We start from the raw sequence: 17,159 nt of genomic DNA, 5'->3' as shown, positions 1-17,159 counted from the left end.
CGAACTGGAGTACTGACACTGACACAGTTTAGGTCATGGCAGGAGACTCGTATCGAATGACAGACTTCAAACTGTCTCGGGACGAACGCATTCGCTTATACCTGGCGAGTATTGTTGCAGATCCCAAGTATAGTGGATTTGACACACAAATGCTCCGGACTGTGGAATACATTGGAGCTCACGCAGAGACGAGAACAACCGTGTTCGAATTTGAGGTAGCAGATTCCATGTGCAACAAGGATGTTCTACAAGGTGGTGCAGCATCAACTATGTTTGACAATATTAGCTCAACTTCACTGTTCACAATTGGACAGCCCTGCTACTGGGATAGACTAGGAGTCAGTTGGTCGCTGTCTGTTTGGTTTCATCATCCCATCTCTTCAGGAGCCAGGATGCGGCTTGTCAATACTGTGGTCGACGCAGGGTAGAGGATGGCGACAGTGCGTCCAATCATGAAGTCCCCCGATGGGAAGACATGCGCTAGCTGCGTACATGAGAAGTACTTGAGTCGCCGTGCAAGTCTTTAAATCTGTCAATCTCAATACCATTGGGGAGATAAACGCAAGGAAATGGAAAAGGGGACCGAGGACGAAGAGCACGAGTGGGGAGTTCTCGACTGAGTCTGCTATTATAGCTGCCAAACCTGATGCGGCTAAGGACGCTGAGCTTAGTAATGAAGGTATACTCTCAGTAAATTTGAATATAGGAAGAAACCCCCACTTGACCACACTGTTCAAGTGGAACAATCAAGAAGAATTTTCGCCGGCTTACATCTATATTCACAACAAAAGGGGCTTTTCTGACCATGGCGATTTGGCGGTGTCAGCAATTTGCTTTCCAACTGATGTTAAAGATATGCCTCTCTCATCGATCAATTCAAAGCCGCCATACCACGCGAAATCGAAGACAGTTTTCATCCTACTGAACTAGGCTACTTTCCAGAACTGACTTTAAGCCGGCACGGACACGGACTCTTCAGTATATTCTAACCTTTATAAAACTGTGGATCTAACCCATCCATTTGGGATTTCTAGGCTGTTGATCCAGAGTACAGGATTTAACCAGTTTCCGAAGGCTGAACTGTCTGGTGTAGACAGGCAGCATGCGCAGACACAATATGGAACCCTAGACTCTTCTCGTACTTGACCTCCGTGCTAGTTAGGGGTACTGGCAAAACACGACTCGACACGTGGTCGGTCAATCTCCACGGATATGCTGTCGAACAACAGTAGAAAATAATCGCAATTATCATCAACATTGGAGTATTACTGTTTATCACAGATAACTAGATTGAAGATCGAACAAGGAGGCTTTGCCTTCGCATAATCGGACCGAGAAACCTAACTTGTTAGGGAAAGCCTATACTAAGGCAAGAAGGTAATTGCTGAAGAGTCCGAAAGTGCTTGCAACAGACACGGCAAGTAGCATCTGAGTAAAAGATCAGCAGGGCCCCACAACTGCTGTGATATGAATTTCGGCCACCATACAGTTGGGAATACAATGTCGTACGCCTTGTCTTATGTTTGACTGAATTGCTATAATTGAAGACACCACCATTTCTGCCATCTGGTGGTCAGATGTTGGCATAGGATGGAAGCCGCGTACGTTGACTAATACTTCAACGAGGACGTACAAGGGAGCATTCGAAAGCAACGAAGCAATGGTACATAAAAAGACGACGTGAAATCACGGTATCTTCAATTTGACACCCTGCACCATGTAGTTTTTAATGAAGCAATGGGAGCTTTCCGGGTCTGGGCAGCGCAGACGGACATAAGCGCCGTCCAGAGAATCACGATGATTTTGACCAGCATAGCGGCCGAGAAGATAATCCCCACAAAATGGACACCGGAGTTTACACTGCTGGCTTTCTAGGTACTCACAGGCCAAACGCTGGCTTCCCATAGCTTCGTCTAGGACCGACTTGTGAAAGTATTTGTTGAAACAGTCAGAGCAATAGGTATGGCCACAGCGTAACGCAAGATCTACCACATTGCAAAAGCAAATTTTGCATCTGTAGTGTTCCTCAAAAGAGCGGCCTATGGTTTATTTCAGTACTAGAACACGCCGGCTAGGGTGGGAACTCATTCTTACCATCGATGACGCACTCCATCTGATGGAGTCTGTCTGATAGGTTGTCGATGGTTCCTGTATTGCATGCTACCGTAGTTGCAGCATCGAGATCAGTTGGGTTGTCTAGGTCATTAGAGCGCATATTCTGATCGCAGTGAAACTAGAACTAACCGATACTATCGCCTGGTTGCTGGCAATCGTCCAAGCGGACGCTGGAGTCACACTCTTCGTCACTAAACATATCGAGTTCAATAGAGTTCTCTGCAACCCGTCAGTAGGTTGCCGAAGAAATCTAAATATGCGGTTCACCATAGCTTGTCCCTGGGAGAGGACACGGTAGTGTCGGCAGCCCTCCTATATCCCTGACATTCTGGTCACTGGGCGAAGTCTGGGATTCTGTAAGAACAAGAGCAGCAGAACTATTCGGAGTTGACAGCCGCAGTCCGAAGCGACAGTAGATAAGAATAAAGAGAGACATGGTGAAAAATGCAAAGTGAGAAATGCCGTCAGTTATCCGGGCTTGTAAGTTGTAGGTTGGGATAGGGATGCGAATATGAGCTCTGGGGACAGACAGGTACTTATATATTCTCAAACCCCCAAGTATGTGCTAGGCTGCAATGCATTCCAGCTCGAATATGCCTCACATGGAGCAAGCACTCGTTCCGAGGTGATGTCAGACTGGTTCGGTCACTCGCTGTATACCTATAAAAATGGGTAAGCGTACATCGATTGACACTTTGCCGCTCGATCATATGCACTAAGCACAAAAGTAGTACCTTGGTCTGAAAATGGAATTATATTACATTCAAAAGGGCGCCTGCGAACCAACCGGTCGAAGGTTTGGCCTGACGGCAATCAGGATCATCCCCAACAATGAGTCGGGCTGCTTGGGGACTCCTCAGAGCCTTGACACTTAATCCAGATTGCCAGAGTTTAACCATAATTTGCTCTAGCTTGAATTACATTGTCACCTACGACACCTATATTATACTGAACAGGAATTCAAGGAAGCGGTTCCGAATGATCGTTCACTTGCAATGTGATGCGCCGCTGCCATACCGCAAGAGTAACATCTTGTGGATAGCAGCATTGTGGCTTATGTTTGAACACCCAAGGTAGCAAGCAGCCTCCAGAAATTCTTCAAAAATCAGGTTCTCCATCTTTTCACTCCAGATCCATGCTTGCCGAGAACAAGACTGCGATGTGAGGTGAAGGCCGGTACTCTGTTAGGATACACAACTTCCCACGGGAGCAGGCGTGACATCAACGACTGATGTCGTCGTGCCACCTCACTCTTTTTGAGTTCCGGGGCTGAGGCCCAGAATCTTTACCAGGCCCATCGTTGACAGGAGGCTCAGGTTCTGGGGCAGACCTCTTTCGCGCCCCAGTGTCTGGAATTCGAAGTTGTACTTCAAGAAAGCCATTGTCTGGATACACCCCGATGATCTCCCAGCTTGGCAAAAAGGCAGAAAGAAACCGAAGTAAGATGCTATGTGCGGCCGAGCCTATTTGAAGTAAGCCTCAGGGACACTCAATGGGATACAGAATAACCCAGCTAACTTCCTACTGCTGACGAGTCTGATGCATTGCAACCAGAGTAGTTGCTAGTGACAGGCCGCCTAGGTGTACTGGCAGACTCTGGGACCTTATTCGGCGGGATGGGGCCCACAGGATGAACAGGATCAGTGTCCTGGGAAACGTCGATGGCGGATTGTCGATACATATGTTCGCCGTCAGTGGTGGCAATGGTAGATTCTGTACTATGTCAAGGAGAAGTAAAACAACCGCTGCATGGAGGGCACGTCAAACATACCAGGAGGGAACCCCAAGTCAGTGGCTTCTGGCTCCTGGTCCCGCTCAATATCCGGCGGTTGATGGTGTAAAGCTCCCCCAACCATGTCCTCAGTGAGAGTGGGTGGTGGGGTTGCAACCTCCGTGTCTACGGTAACTTGGTCATCTTCCACAAAGTCATTCAAGGGAAGGCCGTGTGAAGGTCCCTCTCTACCCTCAGCCATTATAGGGAATCCTGTCTTTTCGGAAGATGTCTCTCTGCCAACAGTTCCGGGGTGCTCATAGTCAATAGGGATGGGGTTTTCTATCGTGTCTCCGCGCCGATTTGGAGCCATGTGAGCTGAGAGGTAGGAGATAGGCAAGAAGGAATAATCAATAGTACACCTGCGATCTTTCACGGGTGACAACGCCTTTTATATGTTCCTTAGTCCCCTCAATTCAGGGTGACTGGCCTCGTTTCACCTGTAATAGTAAGCGTGGTTTACCTCACTGTCTGCGCTTCGGTAAGAAGCCCTGTCATGCACCCCTGCTGCGGTCATGCTACTGCAAGCTCAAGGTATCATTGTTATGGCCTCCTATCCTCAACCAATCATGGTCATGTTTGGCCCTCGCTAAGTTGCACCAGGAAGATGGGATGGAATGGCTTAGTCAATGGCTGCGCATAGCTACAGTCACAATTTCGGGGACTGCTATCATGCATGGCTCTACTACACTATGATAGGTTCAGATGATGTGTCGGTCTTTCTAGGAACCTGTAAACCAACTTCGCCATTCTTTATGAGAGGGTTGACGACGATCTGCCCCTGTAACAGCCAGTACCTTGTATAGTTGGATCACGATCACGACCCTAGACATACCGACTTATACTTTCTGTTCGACCAGTGACTCTTCGCCCAAAATTCCCAGTTCACTGGCCAATGTATGCAACGAAGCTAGAGTGTGCTGCTTGCTCAGCACTTTCGACATATTTCCCCATAACGGCAAGGACTGAGCTGTCAACGATGACAATTCGCCCATGGGTGAGAACTTGCAACTAGGATTTATTTTGGGGCGCATATATTTGCAATAACCCCTTTTTCTTTGGCTGTTTGTCTCGTGCTGATAGTGCACTTTCTTATGGCCCGCAAATTTGACTCGGACCTCATATTCTTGGCCATGAGCTTGGGGAGCCTTCTGCCCCTTCCTCTCGTCTTTCACATTTGAGCTGTTGGTTGAGGAAGACCACGCCGTATTCGTACAGGGATAGTCTAACTTCCAGGACGCGTCTGTAGGTCACGCACCGCCAGCCACGAATAAAGATCACCAAGGACAATGGTAGAACCAAAGATCAGCCGAACTGGCTTTACATGACACATATTCCGTACGCATTCTCTTCTCCGAGTCCTAATTAGAAGACATCTAATTTGTCGTCGCGAAATTTCTAAGTTCTGTAGGCCTCCTAACGGTGTTACTGTACTGTCAGATAATAACTTCATTTTTCAGTCCCTCTGGACTGGGGCACCGGGTGCTTTGCTACGGTCCATGCTAATGCTAGTAGGACGGCTATTTTAACCCAGGATAGTCCACCGCGTTCCATCTACCAGTAATTTCCACTATTTCTTATCATTCCCAGTTGCTTGATTGCTTTGTTGCTTCAAATACCTCTTATCTTGCTCGGTCTTCCCTGGTTCCTCTGTCAATTCTTTTTAACATAGCACGCCATGCTTAGAGTCCTTCTCCAGTGCCTCCTGGCTGCCCCAGTCGCATTGGGCTTGAGATTCGCCATGTATATAGACGAGTAAGAACCGCGCCTCCCAAGAAGCGATATATAGTAACGATCTAGATATCATACTGTTGATCTCCCAGGCAGTGACCGCACAGAAGGCATAACTCACGCGATCATGGCATTTGCGAATTCCACTATTTTCAACTCTGATTCTCCCCCCAAGTTCGTGCCGTTTGAGCCCGTCGAAACTTTGCGGAAGCGCTTCGGACCTGATACCAAGGTCATGGTTGCTATTGGAGGCTGGGGCGATACCAAAGGGTTCTCGGAAGGTGCAAAGGATGATGCGTCCCGGGCCCGTTATGCCAAGAATGTCGCGACCATGATCGAGGACCTAGGTATTGACGGTGTCGGTGTGTAACGAACACAGCGAGCGATCCAAGGTACTGACGCTTGGGCTCCAGATATCGACTGGGAGTATCCTGGTGGGAACGGCGGGGATTATATTGAGGTACCCAACGGCCGTAAGATCGACGAAGTCGAACTCTACCCACTCTTCCTCCAAGCAATTCGTGAAGCTATCGGTCCGGACAAGCTCCTTTCAATATCTGTCCCTGGAAAAAGCGCCGACATGATCGCGTTTACAAAGGAACAAAGTGCCAAAATCTGGCCGTCTGTGGATATGGTGAACGTGATGTCGTACGATCTGATGAACCGTCGCGATAAAGTTACGAACCACCACACAAGTGTGGTAGGGTCACTCGACGCTATCAAGGCGTATGAGGAGATCGGTCTCGACACTGCCAAGATCAACCTGGGATTCGCGTATTACGCCAAGTGGTTCATGACCGACCCCAAGTCTAACTGCAATGAACACCCACTTGGATGCGGGGTTTTGGCCCTGGAGAACCCCGATGGATCAGACGCAGGCACGTCAGGAACCTTGACCTTTTAGAAAAGCGCAATGGCAGCTGCTCCAGGTAACTTGAAAGTCTCCGCGGATGGAACCTGTGGCTTTTCCAAAGGGACCAAATGCCCGGCTGGTTCATGCTGCAGCCAGTATGGCTATTGGTACGCTCGCTCTTCTCCTTTCTCAATGACATGAACTAAGCTCAATCAGCGGTACTGGCAATGACTTCTGCCAAGCAGGCTGTCTCTCGGACTATGGTGAGTGCAAGGGCATCTCGGTAATCGACTCGTGGCGCCGCGCTTCCAAGGGCGGCAAGACGGACGAGCAAGCCGGCGGGCAGTACTTCTGGGACAAGCAGGCCAGCCTTTTCTGGACTTGGGACACTCCTGAGTTGATTACTCGCAAATTCAAAGAAATAGTGGATGCAGAAAAATTGGGTGGCGTGATGGCATGGAGTCTGGGTGAGGACAGCCTGAGCTGGGAGCATTTGAAGGCTATGCAGGATTGTCTCAGAGGCCGGTCGATTGACCAGAACTCTCCTGCCTCATGTGCCTAATAGTGCATGTTGTCTAAGGCCTCGGTAGGTAGTGTAGAATAAGGAACGTACTGAGATGAGCTGTCAAGAAATTCGCCAAGCGAAGGATTGGAGATTGAGGCTGCAGATATAATAAACATGTCGAGTCGAGACCCTTTCTTATCGGAAGGTGCCACAAGGTTTAGAATAAACATCATGGTTGAAAGAACGACCGATATCTGTTATCATAATGGGGTCCGAGCCTCGCTGAAAAGGTCCAAACATTGCAAAGGGAGAATGCGTTGCTCCTCGAGGGGCTAGAACACGCGAAAACCGTGCAAAATGCAAGGGCCTTTTTAGATATCAGCACCCAAATGGAGCTGCTGAGATCGGTGATTATGGACGCACAGGTGGTTATACATATACACCAACGACTTTTAATGATTGCGTTACAGCTCCTTCCGCATAATCAACCCGGCTTCACATAGCTCATGTTTCCTTTTTGATCCCTTTCGCTCGCTCTGACGGTTGGCGTGTTTCAACCTCAAGGTACTTATCCTCGGAGGCACACTGGGCCTATCAAGCAACGCTTGGGAAGTCGCTCACTGCATGGGCTACGAAGAAGCGTTGCGAGCTGATTCGCAAGCGGCTTGGGCCTTTCTGGAGTTGTAGATAATCACGACCACGACGGGACTGTCGCACCAGTAATTATTCCCTTGCCTCGCAAGAGTTCCTTGTTGAAATGCCATTTATTGTTTACTACGTGTGCGTTGCCTTGTTCTGATTCACCCTGGAACTTCCATGACGCATGCTACCCCTCATGTCGTCTGTCTACGAACATATCAACTCAGATGGCCATTATGAGACTGAACTGCGGTCACGTCATACTAGTACTCTGCTATTTCAGTACTGAAGACTTCTTGTGATGAGAAAGGAACTTGGTCAGATACTGGGAAAAACGTTCTGGGTTGTCGGCACCTAAATGTCACAAGGGTGCGGGGCACCCTGCTACAGAATGCTTGCTCAACAGCATAGAGCTTTAGTCAGAGCTGGCGTATGTGAATATGTCAGTTCTAAGATATCTTCGAATAACGATCACCAAAATTGCGGGCGATATTCGAGTGTCTCTGGAGTTCAGGTGACTCCTTGCAGGCAGAAGAGACGAATTGAGCATGTCCTACGCTACCAGCCCACGACGCTCCGGGATGCATACACTATATAAAAATGAACCAGCCTGTGACTCCGGTGGCGGCAGCACTACTAATTGCTAGCCATAAGCGGGCGAGACCCACCGACACCGTGATGATGCTCTGGCCGATGAGTCCGTAAGAGTTTGACAGTATCAAAATGATACCGCTTACTCGCTGCATTCAGGGCGTCTATCCCGTCGTCGTCCCCTATATCGACCTGTATATTATCGTCCAACAGGAACCGTTCCACGACAACACTCTTCCCCGTATGGGCTGCCAACCATAGCGCAGTACGTCCCCAATCGTCAACACTGTTACGGTCTGTGCGGGTGTCACACAGGATACTGTTGACTACCTGTAGGTCACCATGACGCGCGGCCAGAGACAGTGCGGACACTTTCGCGTAGGTTTGGATGTTAACGTTCAACTGCTTCCCGGACGCAAGCAGCTCCATTGCTATGTACGTCGGAATGGCCTGTGGTGATGGCAGCCAGAAGCGGTGGCAGGTAGGCACCCCATCCCTGGTCCATGTCAATGCCTGGGTACTGGAGCAGGCGACGGACTACTTGGGTATGGCTCTCTCTTACCGCTAAACAGAGCGGCGGAACTTCTTCGCCCTCGACCCCGTTTATGCGGATTTCTGGCCGGGTGAGGAGCAGATCAACCATTTCCACATCCCCTTGGCTAGCTGCCCAGCAGAGTGGAGTCCACTTTTGGTGGTCGGCGACATTTGGATCCAGGTCCTCTTTCGTTAATAGCAGGCTCATTATGCGCACATCGCGTGCCTGGACTGCACGATGGAGAGAGGTAGATCGATCCGGGAAGGGTCTCTCTAACTGGTTGACAGCGTTGACGTCCACATTCGGTTCAGCCAGTAGTAGGGCGGCCAACTCATCGTGGCGATTTTTGAGTAGCCCACCAGAGTGGGGTGACGCCATCCTTGTCCTTCACGTTGACGTCGATGCTCCCCTCGGTCAGAAGAAGCTTGACCACTTCCAAATGCCCTTCTTTAGCGGCTGCGTGCAGGGCTGTCGATCCGCAATGGTCCTGCGCGTGCAAATTGATTTGCGGGTGGTTCAAGAGGACTTGGACCACTGAACTATATCCTTCCTTAGCTGCCAGAAGCAATGGCGTTAGCTCTTCTGCATCCTCGTCGTTCACATTCCATCCATGGTCGAGCAACAGTTGCACCATCTCGCTCCTCTTCCAAGCGGCAGCTAGGCACAGCAGCGGTTCCTCGTCACTTTTATCACGATTTTCATCGACCACAAACGCAGAATGGCTGCGGTGGCAATTTTTTCAACAACATCTGCAGTGTAGACAGCTTTCCCTTCATGATGGATTTATGAAACGGAGTAACCATTTCTATGTCTGGGACATTACTATCGGCTCCATTTCTTAGAAGAACCTTTTCCACTTAGCCCACTTGAATCAGGCTAGCTCTTGCTTATCTCCTCCCTAACGGCTCAATTGGGTCCAATTTTGCCAAGCAAAGAGCAAAGAATCACAGTAAACGGAACATCTTCAAGTCCATATCTGACTGAATTGAAAAGACTCTAATTCCATTTGCCGGAATTTGTTTTGTCTTTAGGGCGCTGGATTCGGACCATATTTTACTAGCGTTATAGCCTGTTGATTCAGTGGACGACTACAAGCTCAGGGGTGTCTGGATAGATTGTGGCGACAATGAATTCCGCGAACTATAACAGCCCTGCGACGGCATATCTACAGTACGTAACTACACGAACTGTGTCTTCGTCCTTTACTCGAGAAGGCAGCGTTGTGGGCAATAAGTGGCCAGTTAGTCGAGTGAGAAATTAGAGAGACCGACAAGGGATTTATGTATGCTGCGATCAGATGTGCCTACCGCAGTTGTGTTGTGGCCGGGAAGAGTCAAGGCAACCTTACAAGATCAACGTTCATCACTATGACAAGGATATTCTCCTCAGTATCCTAGCTCGCTTTACATGAGTCACATCGTGCTGTCCATTCTATTGATTGCCAGCATCACCAGCACCAAGAACTGTGCGCCACGCCCGGGGCATTGACGATACCGCATGAGATGTAGCATATTCCGAGAAAACACACTTGTGGCTGGGGTGTATCACTGCCACTACTGTCAAATCAAGGAGTATGCTTCTTCGGTCGCTTCATTGGGAGGATTACCTGTCGTCCAATCGCTAGCTCCAAAATACCTGACAACTAGATGGCGTATAAGGGACCGTCGTTTGACCAAGGCAGTAACAGATGCCTCGGCCTAGGTCGTCTCCTCTGACAGAAAATGTTAGTTGGTGCATCACTCAAAAGTTGCGTCCCCATACAGGGCTGAACGCGAAATGTCTTTATCGAGTCGTCAGAAGCCCACCAGAACTGAAGCTCATATTTCTGTTTCAGTCGCTGGAGAGGGGGGTGGACTTCACCCAGAAGCGGGCTGTGCAAACGGCTGCGGGAGCAATGACGCCATCTTGATGGCTAGCCGTATAGAGAGGTATGGCAGAACACTGGACTTACTTTATAACACAATAAGGCGCAGCCGAGGTAGCTGACGGCAAAGATGAACTAGGAGTATCTGCTGCTTGGCTTTCCAAACAAGGTGCAGACTTAGGCGAAGTACTGATTTCAAAGTTATGTAAGCGGGCTTTAAGACAGTGAGGACGGCTATTTACAGTACCTCGATGGTGTCGGTGCATCAGAAGATGTTTTCGAGCCCTGAGTCGCTTTCTGGCTGTCTGATGTACGCGAGGCTGGTGGAGTCTGGTGTTCCTCGGTAACTTGCTGGGCCGAAGTAGACTCCGTCTCCTTACTGGCGATTGTCATGCTAGGCACTGTAGCGATCGTGCGCGACTCAATCTCAGCGCTATTAACCGATTGCAGACTTATCGTCGTCGAGGACGAAGAGCGGCCAAATGATAAATGGATTTCGTTGCAACTGGTAGACGACGATTCCGTCTGACCTGATCCGTTGTTAGCTAATTTCCTCAACGTAGAAGCTTGCCATCCTTACAAGCAGTGAGAACTTTACCCAGGTAAGCTTCACAACCCTCCGCGAGTGTCGTTGACCATGTGTAAGTCTCCGTCAGTCCATTATTCAGTATCTCTATGCGCACTTGTGTGTACCCTGAGACGCCAGCAAGGATGTTGCACACATTAGTGGATAGCTTTCCTATGGAATCTGAATTCTGCGGGCTTTCCGAGGCAGCAGTAACTGTGCAGAGGGCGAAACAGAAGAGAGGAAAGACCTTGGTTGTCAAGGAGGGCCAACAATGAGCGAAAAGGTCCATCTTCCCGGGAAACTCTGAGGATGCTGATTCAAGGGACAAAGAAGGTCTAACGTGACATCGGCAGTACGACCCGAAACAGAGTCATATATTCCTATCGGACAATGCACCTCATTATCCTTTATTTCTTTGGTTTTGAGTACAATGCAAATAATGGATTTACTTGGCTTCTTCAGATCAGATGGAGTTCAACGGGTAGCAAGTAACGTGCTCAACAAGGGATCATTTGGTTAAAGCACATTTGGTCACATTGGCTTGAGTACTCCTCGCACTTGAACCTGTCTCTGTTCCGCAGTTTCTAGATTTACGCGAGAACTACCGAGTCTTCTGACCTAATACGGTCGAACAAACCAGATGCGACACTTTAAACTCCAAAAGGTGTCTCTCCACCAATTGCTAAGGTATACTTGTAAGTGGAACCGTCTTCTTCCAGAGTCTGCTCAATGTATCCGTAATCGTAGTAATCAGACAAGCGGCACGTGCTGGATATCTGCTTCGCAGGAGCAACAAGATCCCCACATTTTGTATGGATTGTCTGAGAGTTTTGCTGCATCAATCGCGTCAATGAAATTTGCGTTGTGACTGTGGACCTGGTACCCACCCAGTTGCAGAAGAAAATGGACGAAGTTCCTATGTTTGACACGCGTGCACAATTGTTCACCGGCGCAGCACAGGTAATGTCGCTCACATGGCTGAGCCACTCTATGTTTTTCTCAGTAACATCGACATGCGCAAGGCTGTAGCTGAAAGAGCAAGTTGGTTCGTTGGTCTAAGTGCCAAGTCAGATCCGAAGACGATCTTGGGCCCACAGAGCTCTCCGAGATCCTGCTCATACCGTGCCTCGCTTAAGCACCTTCGTCTTGAAAGCACTTGCACTAGCGGGAAATGTTGGTACGTTCAGCACCTTGTTTTTTGGGGTAAGCTGGGCCTGACATGACACACTTATGCGGTACGTACCATGCCGCCAACCGTAGGATCATATATGACCGAAGCATCTGTGCGAGATTTCAATGTGACCTACCCCACCTAATCAGCTTTCTATTTTGAGCAGTCGCCTAGATGCATGGATCGCATTTGTCATCCTACAGCTTTAGCAATCAACGGAAAAACATAGAAGAGAAGAATAGTAGCCTTCATTCCTCGTTAAGGCCAAACAACGGTAAATAGGCACAACTCAAATGCAGAGACACCCGATTGGGTCTCCAGGCCCAGAGTTCGTCGTCAAGTTGGGATATACTGTAGAGAAGATAATAAGAATATAACCGTAGGACAGCTAGGCAGTGCTATGATGTTGATCTCTTATATTTTAGTAACGGTCTGCAGAGCCTGGTGTAATTCTCTCGGCCCAGCATTTACCTCAAATGTATTCTTTTCCTAACCTGCACTCTTAACGAATCTATTCTACAGTATGATTCGGCTTATCACTCACGCTCCAAGCAAGAATATGAGGCCAAGATTCTTCATGCGGATGCTTATTTATATTGTAGGTCTTACGTTTCATAAGAGGACCTCCAAGAATAGCTCATTATTGGCCATTACTGTCGTGATTTTTGATATAATAGAACAAGGGAAGTTGAATATAGTAATATATTATAGACCCGTTGAATACTCCCTTCTGAGGATAGCCCAATGACCAACGTTAAAGAATTTCGAAGAATACAACGGCGATAGTTAGCTCTACTGAAGACACTAGGGGATTTGAGAGGCAAATACCATGGGTACTTACCGAGCGTACTGCCAGCCACTTTACTCCACATCTCATCTCTCCCATTGAGCGTTGTTTTAGAATTATTGACATACAGTATAAGTCTTGTTTTGCTGGGCGAGTCGATTTATTTGCTTCTTGGCTTCCTATATGCTAGCAAGAGCACGTTCCAAAGCCCACATGAAGACAGCTTGAGTTTTCAATTTGCTATTACTGTACAGTATGGCGGTTGCGATCTCGACTCTTCTTTTACTGCCATAACATCAGCCACCTCTACTTCTCTCACACCGAAGCCCTCGTTTACCCCAGGCACCTTTCAGCCCCACACCCACACCTCACAAAGTATCTAGTCGTCTCGCTGCGATTAGGTATGGATTGCTATGTCAAGCTTGCTCACATGTATGGCTGCACGGGCCAGAGTGACCCAGTTTGGAATTGAAAGCAGCCTTTGTCAAAGCTGTTGATTTCCCGTTTCCCTAAATATACACAACTGGCATGCTAGTTAACAGCTAGATCTGAAGCTGTGAAGGTCAACAACCGTGGCCCAGCTAAACTTCTTTTGGATATCAAAGAGGTTTTCTTTGATTTTAGAAATACTTCCGGTGAAACCGGCAAGTATGGAAGCTTCCTTAGGATGAGCCTGGAAAAATATCGCGGCCGGCGTAGACTGGTGGTCCGGATCAGCCATACAGTACCAGAATAATATCTTTTCATAACTTCAGAGACCGTTCTGAGCGTTATTTATGCCATGCTATTCGATATAATGGAGACGCTTACAAGTACACAGTGTATGGTCACTTAATCTTCGTTTTATTTTGAGTCTTCCACCATTATTGCAAATGTAGGGGGTTGTATCCATGGGACCTTAAGATTTAGAGTCGTTGATTAGACAGCCGTCTATATACGAAGTAGCCATGATTTTGAACAAGTTTCTAGCGGATAAGGTCAATATCAGAGCCCTAATCGCAGCAGCCCAGCAGCTGCGGCAGGATTCACTGAGGCACCCCACATGCTTCTATCAAGTCGCAGTAGGACATTCCTTTATGTACTTTACTGTGAAAGCTGACATGCCAATATAATATACCTGCGGGCGGTAGCTTAAACCAGCCATCCAAATGGAGTAATCGGCGTTCTGCTCAACTGCTGTCTGTGCTATTGCATCGATTAACTAATGTTTGTATTTCGTTGCTCCTTTTGAAGGGCAGATAGTCATTCTGCGCTTGTCCAGTTGCGTCTGGATCTCCAGAGAACTACCGGAGCTGCAACCTGAACACGGTTGAGCAAAGGATAACGCAAGGGGAACTACGCGGCGAATAAATGATCAAGGCCAGACCGGATTACAGATAACTCAAATGGTACTGTTGGAGTTTGATCTAACAGCGGGGATGCCTAATGGTCTCACACTGCTGATACATTTTGTTCGGTCATAGAATGAAGCAAAATCGTTCGAATATACCTATCGGAGACTAGAACTAGTCTGGCCACGAAACAAGAAAGAGCAACGAGATTTGGACAGAAATTCAAGATATACGAAGCATGGATTAACAATGTACTTTGGACAAGTACTCACCGCTGAGAGGACAGAATTCGCCCGAGGATTGGTCAAAGCAAGACAAAGATACCAGGGGAGTGCTTTTCTTTGGATTCAGCTTTCGTTGAGTGACATAACGATGGCCAACTTTCTTGGAGCTGCTAGCCGGAGATGGTAGCTTTCCGATTGTTCACTGATACTGTACCATGCCATATTCTTGCTTGCGTTGTTGCTTGCTCAAAACCGCGACTCTAGCTTTTCACTAATTTGTCGGAAAAACTGATTGAATCTGTTATCAAGGTACTCCGCGGTCACCACACTTTCTTCTAGATGATCCATGCGAGAGTTGAGTTTTGAGAATTTCTCGTCGAATTCATTCCGCAACCGACCCAATCCATTGTCGTAATTTGGAGAAAAGGTGGATTCCCGCGTCTGTCTGGGTATGTCAAAGTCAGGGGGAACCGAATCTCTCGAGTAGTTTGACACAGAGGGATCAATTGGCGTTATGTTGCGCCACTTGAGGGCCTGATCCAGACGAACTTCTGGCATGCCATCCCTCTTTGGCCTCATGGGTATCTTGACACTGTTAGGAGCAAATTCACGCGGGAGTAGCATGTGGTCTCTCTTGGCTAGCCCCTCCAAGATGTTATCAACCTCCTCGTCGGCGGGAAGAAGTTTCTGGACGTCGCATTTTGGAATTATCCGGGGCCAGATAGATTTAGCGAATTTAACGCAGACCTCAGCGTGAGCAGGCTGGCTTGAATGTGCAACACTAGTCTGCTTCTGCGTCATCGTATAGAAGAAGACCTCTTCTATCTCTCCGTCTTTGTCCTTGCTATGTTTGCGATCTGCCGCCGAGAATTTGTAAGTACCATTAAGCCCGCGCCATTCGTTCAAGACTTCGCTTCCAATCGACTTCCTCATTTCGACCCTGAACTTTTTCGATTGGACGTCGAAGACTTGTACTCCAAAAGAGCTTTGTTCCCCTTTCTGACTTCTTTTTTTCTTTTCAAAAAGTACCAGGAAGCCATTGCCTTGCAGTGTTCTGTACGGCCAGTATTCCGTTGCACTCCGATTTTCTTTATTGTAGATACTCCGATACTCATAAGTAGCACCGTCGTTCGCCGAATCAACCAAAAGTCCGCTCAACCATTTCTGCGGGATATTGTGGTTACGACAAAGATAGTAGAGCTTGATCTTAGCTTCCCCCAGCTTTTCGGCGTATTCGTCGGATTGAGCATCTTCTGGGGCCGTGACCACCTCTTTGCTGATCATTTTCTTCAACTCGTCGAACGGAATAGTGAAGTTGGTGGTGTCTTCTGGTTTGCACTTTAGCAGTTGCGCTGCATCAGAGCGGATATTGTTATTCAACGCTCGAAGGTCTTCTTTGGATGCCTTGTCACCACAAATGTATTTCCTCAAAGCCTCAATAGCTTTGTCGTAGTACTCTTTCAATCGGGACTCTAACTGTTCTCGGACCTCATCATTCATGGGCGTTGCGGATCTTCCTCTACCCCTTGAGCCAGGAGTATACTCAGACCCGTACTCACTGTCAGAGTCGTCGTCAGAGACCTTTTTCTTCTTTTCCTTTTCCTTCTTTTCTTTCTTTTCCTTTTCTTGCTTTTCCTTTTCTTGCTTTTCCTTTTCTTGCTTTTCCTTTTCTTGCTTTTCCTTTTCTTGCTTTTCCTTTTCTTTCTTTTCCTCGTTTTCCTTGCCATCGCTCTCTTTTTCGCTGTCGTTGTCGCTCCCGTCGGTTATGTTGGTGGAGCTCACCTCTTGACGATTGTCAGTGCATGCAGATCCAAATAGGCGTTTATAGAAGACTTACTTTTAACTGCGTCACCAGCGCCTTCAATTCCCCCCTTTTCTGCCAATGCTAAGACATCCAGTAGGAAATCTTTTGCCTCCTGTCTATTTCCCTCGAAACCCTCCACATCGAACACTTCCGAAGAGTCGATTTCACGAATCCTTTTGCATACTTTGGCGATTGCATCTTCAAGCTCCCCAGTTCTTGCATTTCCTTGGAGATCCTTGCTGACATCTTGTACATATTGAGGAAGGTCCTTATCAACTTTGATTAAGCCCTTATCTACCAATTTTTTATAGGCAGCTGTACGCGGGAACTCGTCCGCCATCTGATGTTATCTGTTGTTTAGTCTCTTCAACTTATTTTCTGCAATGTGCTGGAGAGCTATCACACGGGAGGCATTTACGGTATTTAAGCTGCTCCGACGCCCCTCTCTTTCCTGCCGTCTTCTCGTGGAACGCGGGGCTAGAGAATAGCAACCATAAGCGCAGCAACATTATCAACGGCCTTCAATATATCATGACCGCAACATTGATGTACTATGCGTTCCGCCATTTTCCACTTAAACTGCTCCTACAAAATAATAAACTATTCCGCTGGGAAAAACTAAGAGCTAAATTACCACATTCCGGCGTTCTCATAGTGGCAGTCTCGTTTA

General features: G+C 48.0%; 7 protein-coding genes across 7 annotated transcripts; 2 read left to right on the top strand and 5 right to left on the bottom strand.

Moving 5' to 3' along the window:
• Positions 1–35: 35 nt before the first annotated feature.
• On the top strand, positions 36–428 carry AFUA_1G00340 (uncharacterized protein; the record flags this gene model as incomplete). The annotated part of the gene is made up of 1 exon (XM_744693.1): positions 36–428. The coding sequence occupies one exon, from the start codon at positions 36–38 to the stop codon at positions 426–428; it is 393 nt and encodes a 130-aa protein (XP_749786.1).
• Positions 429–2,071: 1,643 nt separating this feature from the next.
• Positions 2,072–2,314, bottom strand: AFUA_1G00330 (uncharacterized protein; the record flags this gene model as incomplete). The annotated part of the gene is made up of 2 exons (XM_744692.1): positions 2,072–2,196; positions 2,245–2,314. The coding sequence occupies 2 exons, from the start codon at positions 2,312–2,314 to the stop codon at positions 2,072–2,074; spliced, it is 195 nt and encodes a 64-aa protein (XP_749785.1).
• A 1,048-nt stretch (positions 2,315–3,362) lies between these two features.
• On the bottom strand, positions 3,363–4,199 carry AFUA_1G00320 (uncharacterized protein; the record flags this gene model as incomplete). The annotated part of the gene is made up of 3 exons (XM_744691.1): positions 3,363–3,500; positions 3,641–3,828; positions 3,887–4,199. The coding sequence occupies 3 exons, from the start codon at positions 4,197–4,199 to the stop codon at positions 3,363–3,365; spliced, it is 639 nt and encodes a 212-aa protein (XP_749784.1).
• A 1,365-nt stretch (positions 4,200–5,564) lies between these two features.
• AFUA_1G00310 (putative class V chitinase) lies at positions 5,565–7,032 on the top strand (the record flags this gene model as incomplete). Its single annotated transcript, XM_744690.2, has 5 exons — positions 5,565–5,641; positions 5,687–5,979; positions 6,031–6,491; positions 6,522–6,637; positions 6,687–7,032. The coding sequence occupies 5 exons, from the start codon at positions 5,565–5,567 to the stop codon at positions 7,030–7,032; spliced, it is 1,293 nt and encodes a 430-aa protein (XP_749783.2).
• A 572-nt stretch (positions 7,033–7,604) lies between these two features.
• Positions 7,605–9,543, bottom strand: AFUA_1G00300 (ankyrin repeat domain-containing protein; the record flags this gene model as incomplete). Its single annotated transcript, XM_077803761.1, has 5 exons — positions 7,605–7,683; positions 8,252–8,501; positions 8,602–8,942; positions 9,100–9,378; positions 9,503–9,543. 5 exons carry the CDS (start codon positions 9,541–9,543, stop codon positions 7,605–7,607), a joined length of 990 nt encoding a protein of 329 aa, XP_077659934.1.
• Positions 9,544–10,570: 1,027 nt separating this feature from the next.
• Positions 10,571–12,011, bottom strand: AFUA_1G00290 (uncharacterized protein; the record flags this gene model as incomplete). The annotated part of the gene is made up of 5 exons (XM_077803760.1): positions 10,571–10,652; positions 10,692–10,793; positions 10,852–11,134; positions 11,185–11,385; positions 11,849–12,011. The coding sequence occupies 5 exons, from the start codon at positions 12,009–12,011 to the stop codon at positions 10,571–10,573; spliced, it is 831 nt and encodes a 276-aa protein (XP_077659933.1).
• Positions 12,012–14,931: 2,920 nt separating this feature from the next.
• AFUA_1G00280 (uncharacterized protein) lies at positions 14,932–16,829 on the bottom strand (the record flags this gene model as incomplete). Its single annotated transcript, XM_744687.1, has 2 exons — positions 14,932–16,469; positions 16,523–16,829. The coding sequence occupies 2 exons, from the start codon at positions 16,827–16,829 to the stop codon at positions 14,932–14,934; spliced, it is 1,845 nt and encodes a 614-aa protein (XP_749780.1).
• Between the last annotated feature and the right edge of the window lie 330 nt (positions 16,830–17,159).

The sequence above is a fragment of the Aspergillus fumigatus genome, chromosome 1, assembly GCF_000002655.1.
Source record: "Aspergillus fumigatus Af293 chromosome 1, whole genome shotgun sequence".
NCBI lineage: Eukaryota > Fungi > Ascomycota > Eurotiomycetes > Eurotiales > Aspergillaceae > Aspergillus > Aspergillus fumigatus.
The sequence above is the reverse complement of the archived record's forward strand: the minus strand, read 5'-3'. Positions and strand labels throughout refer to the sequence as shown.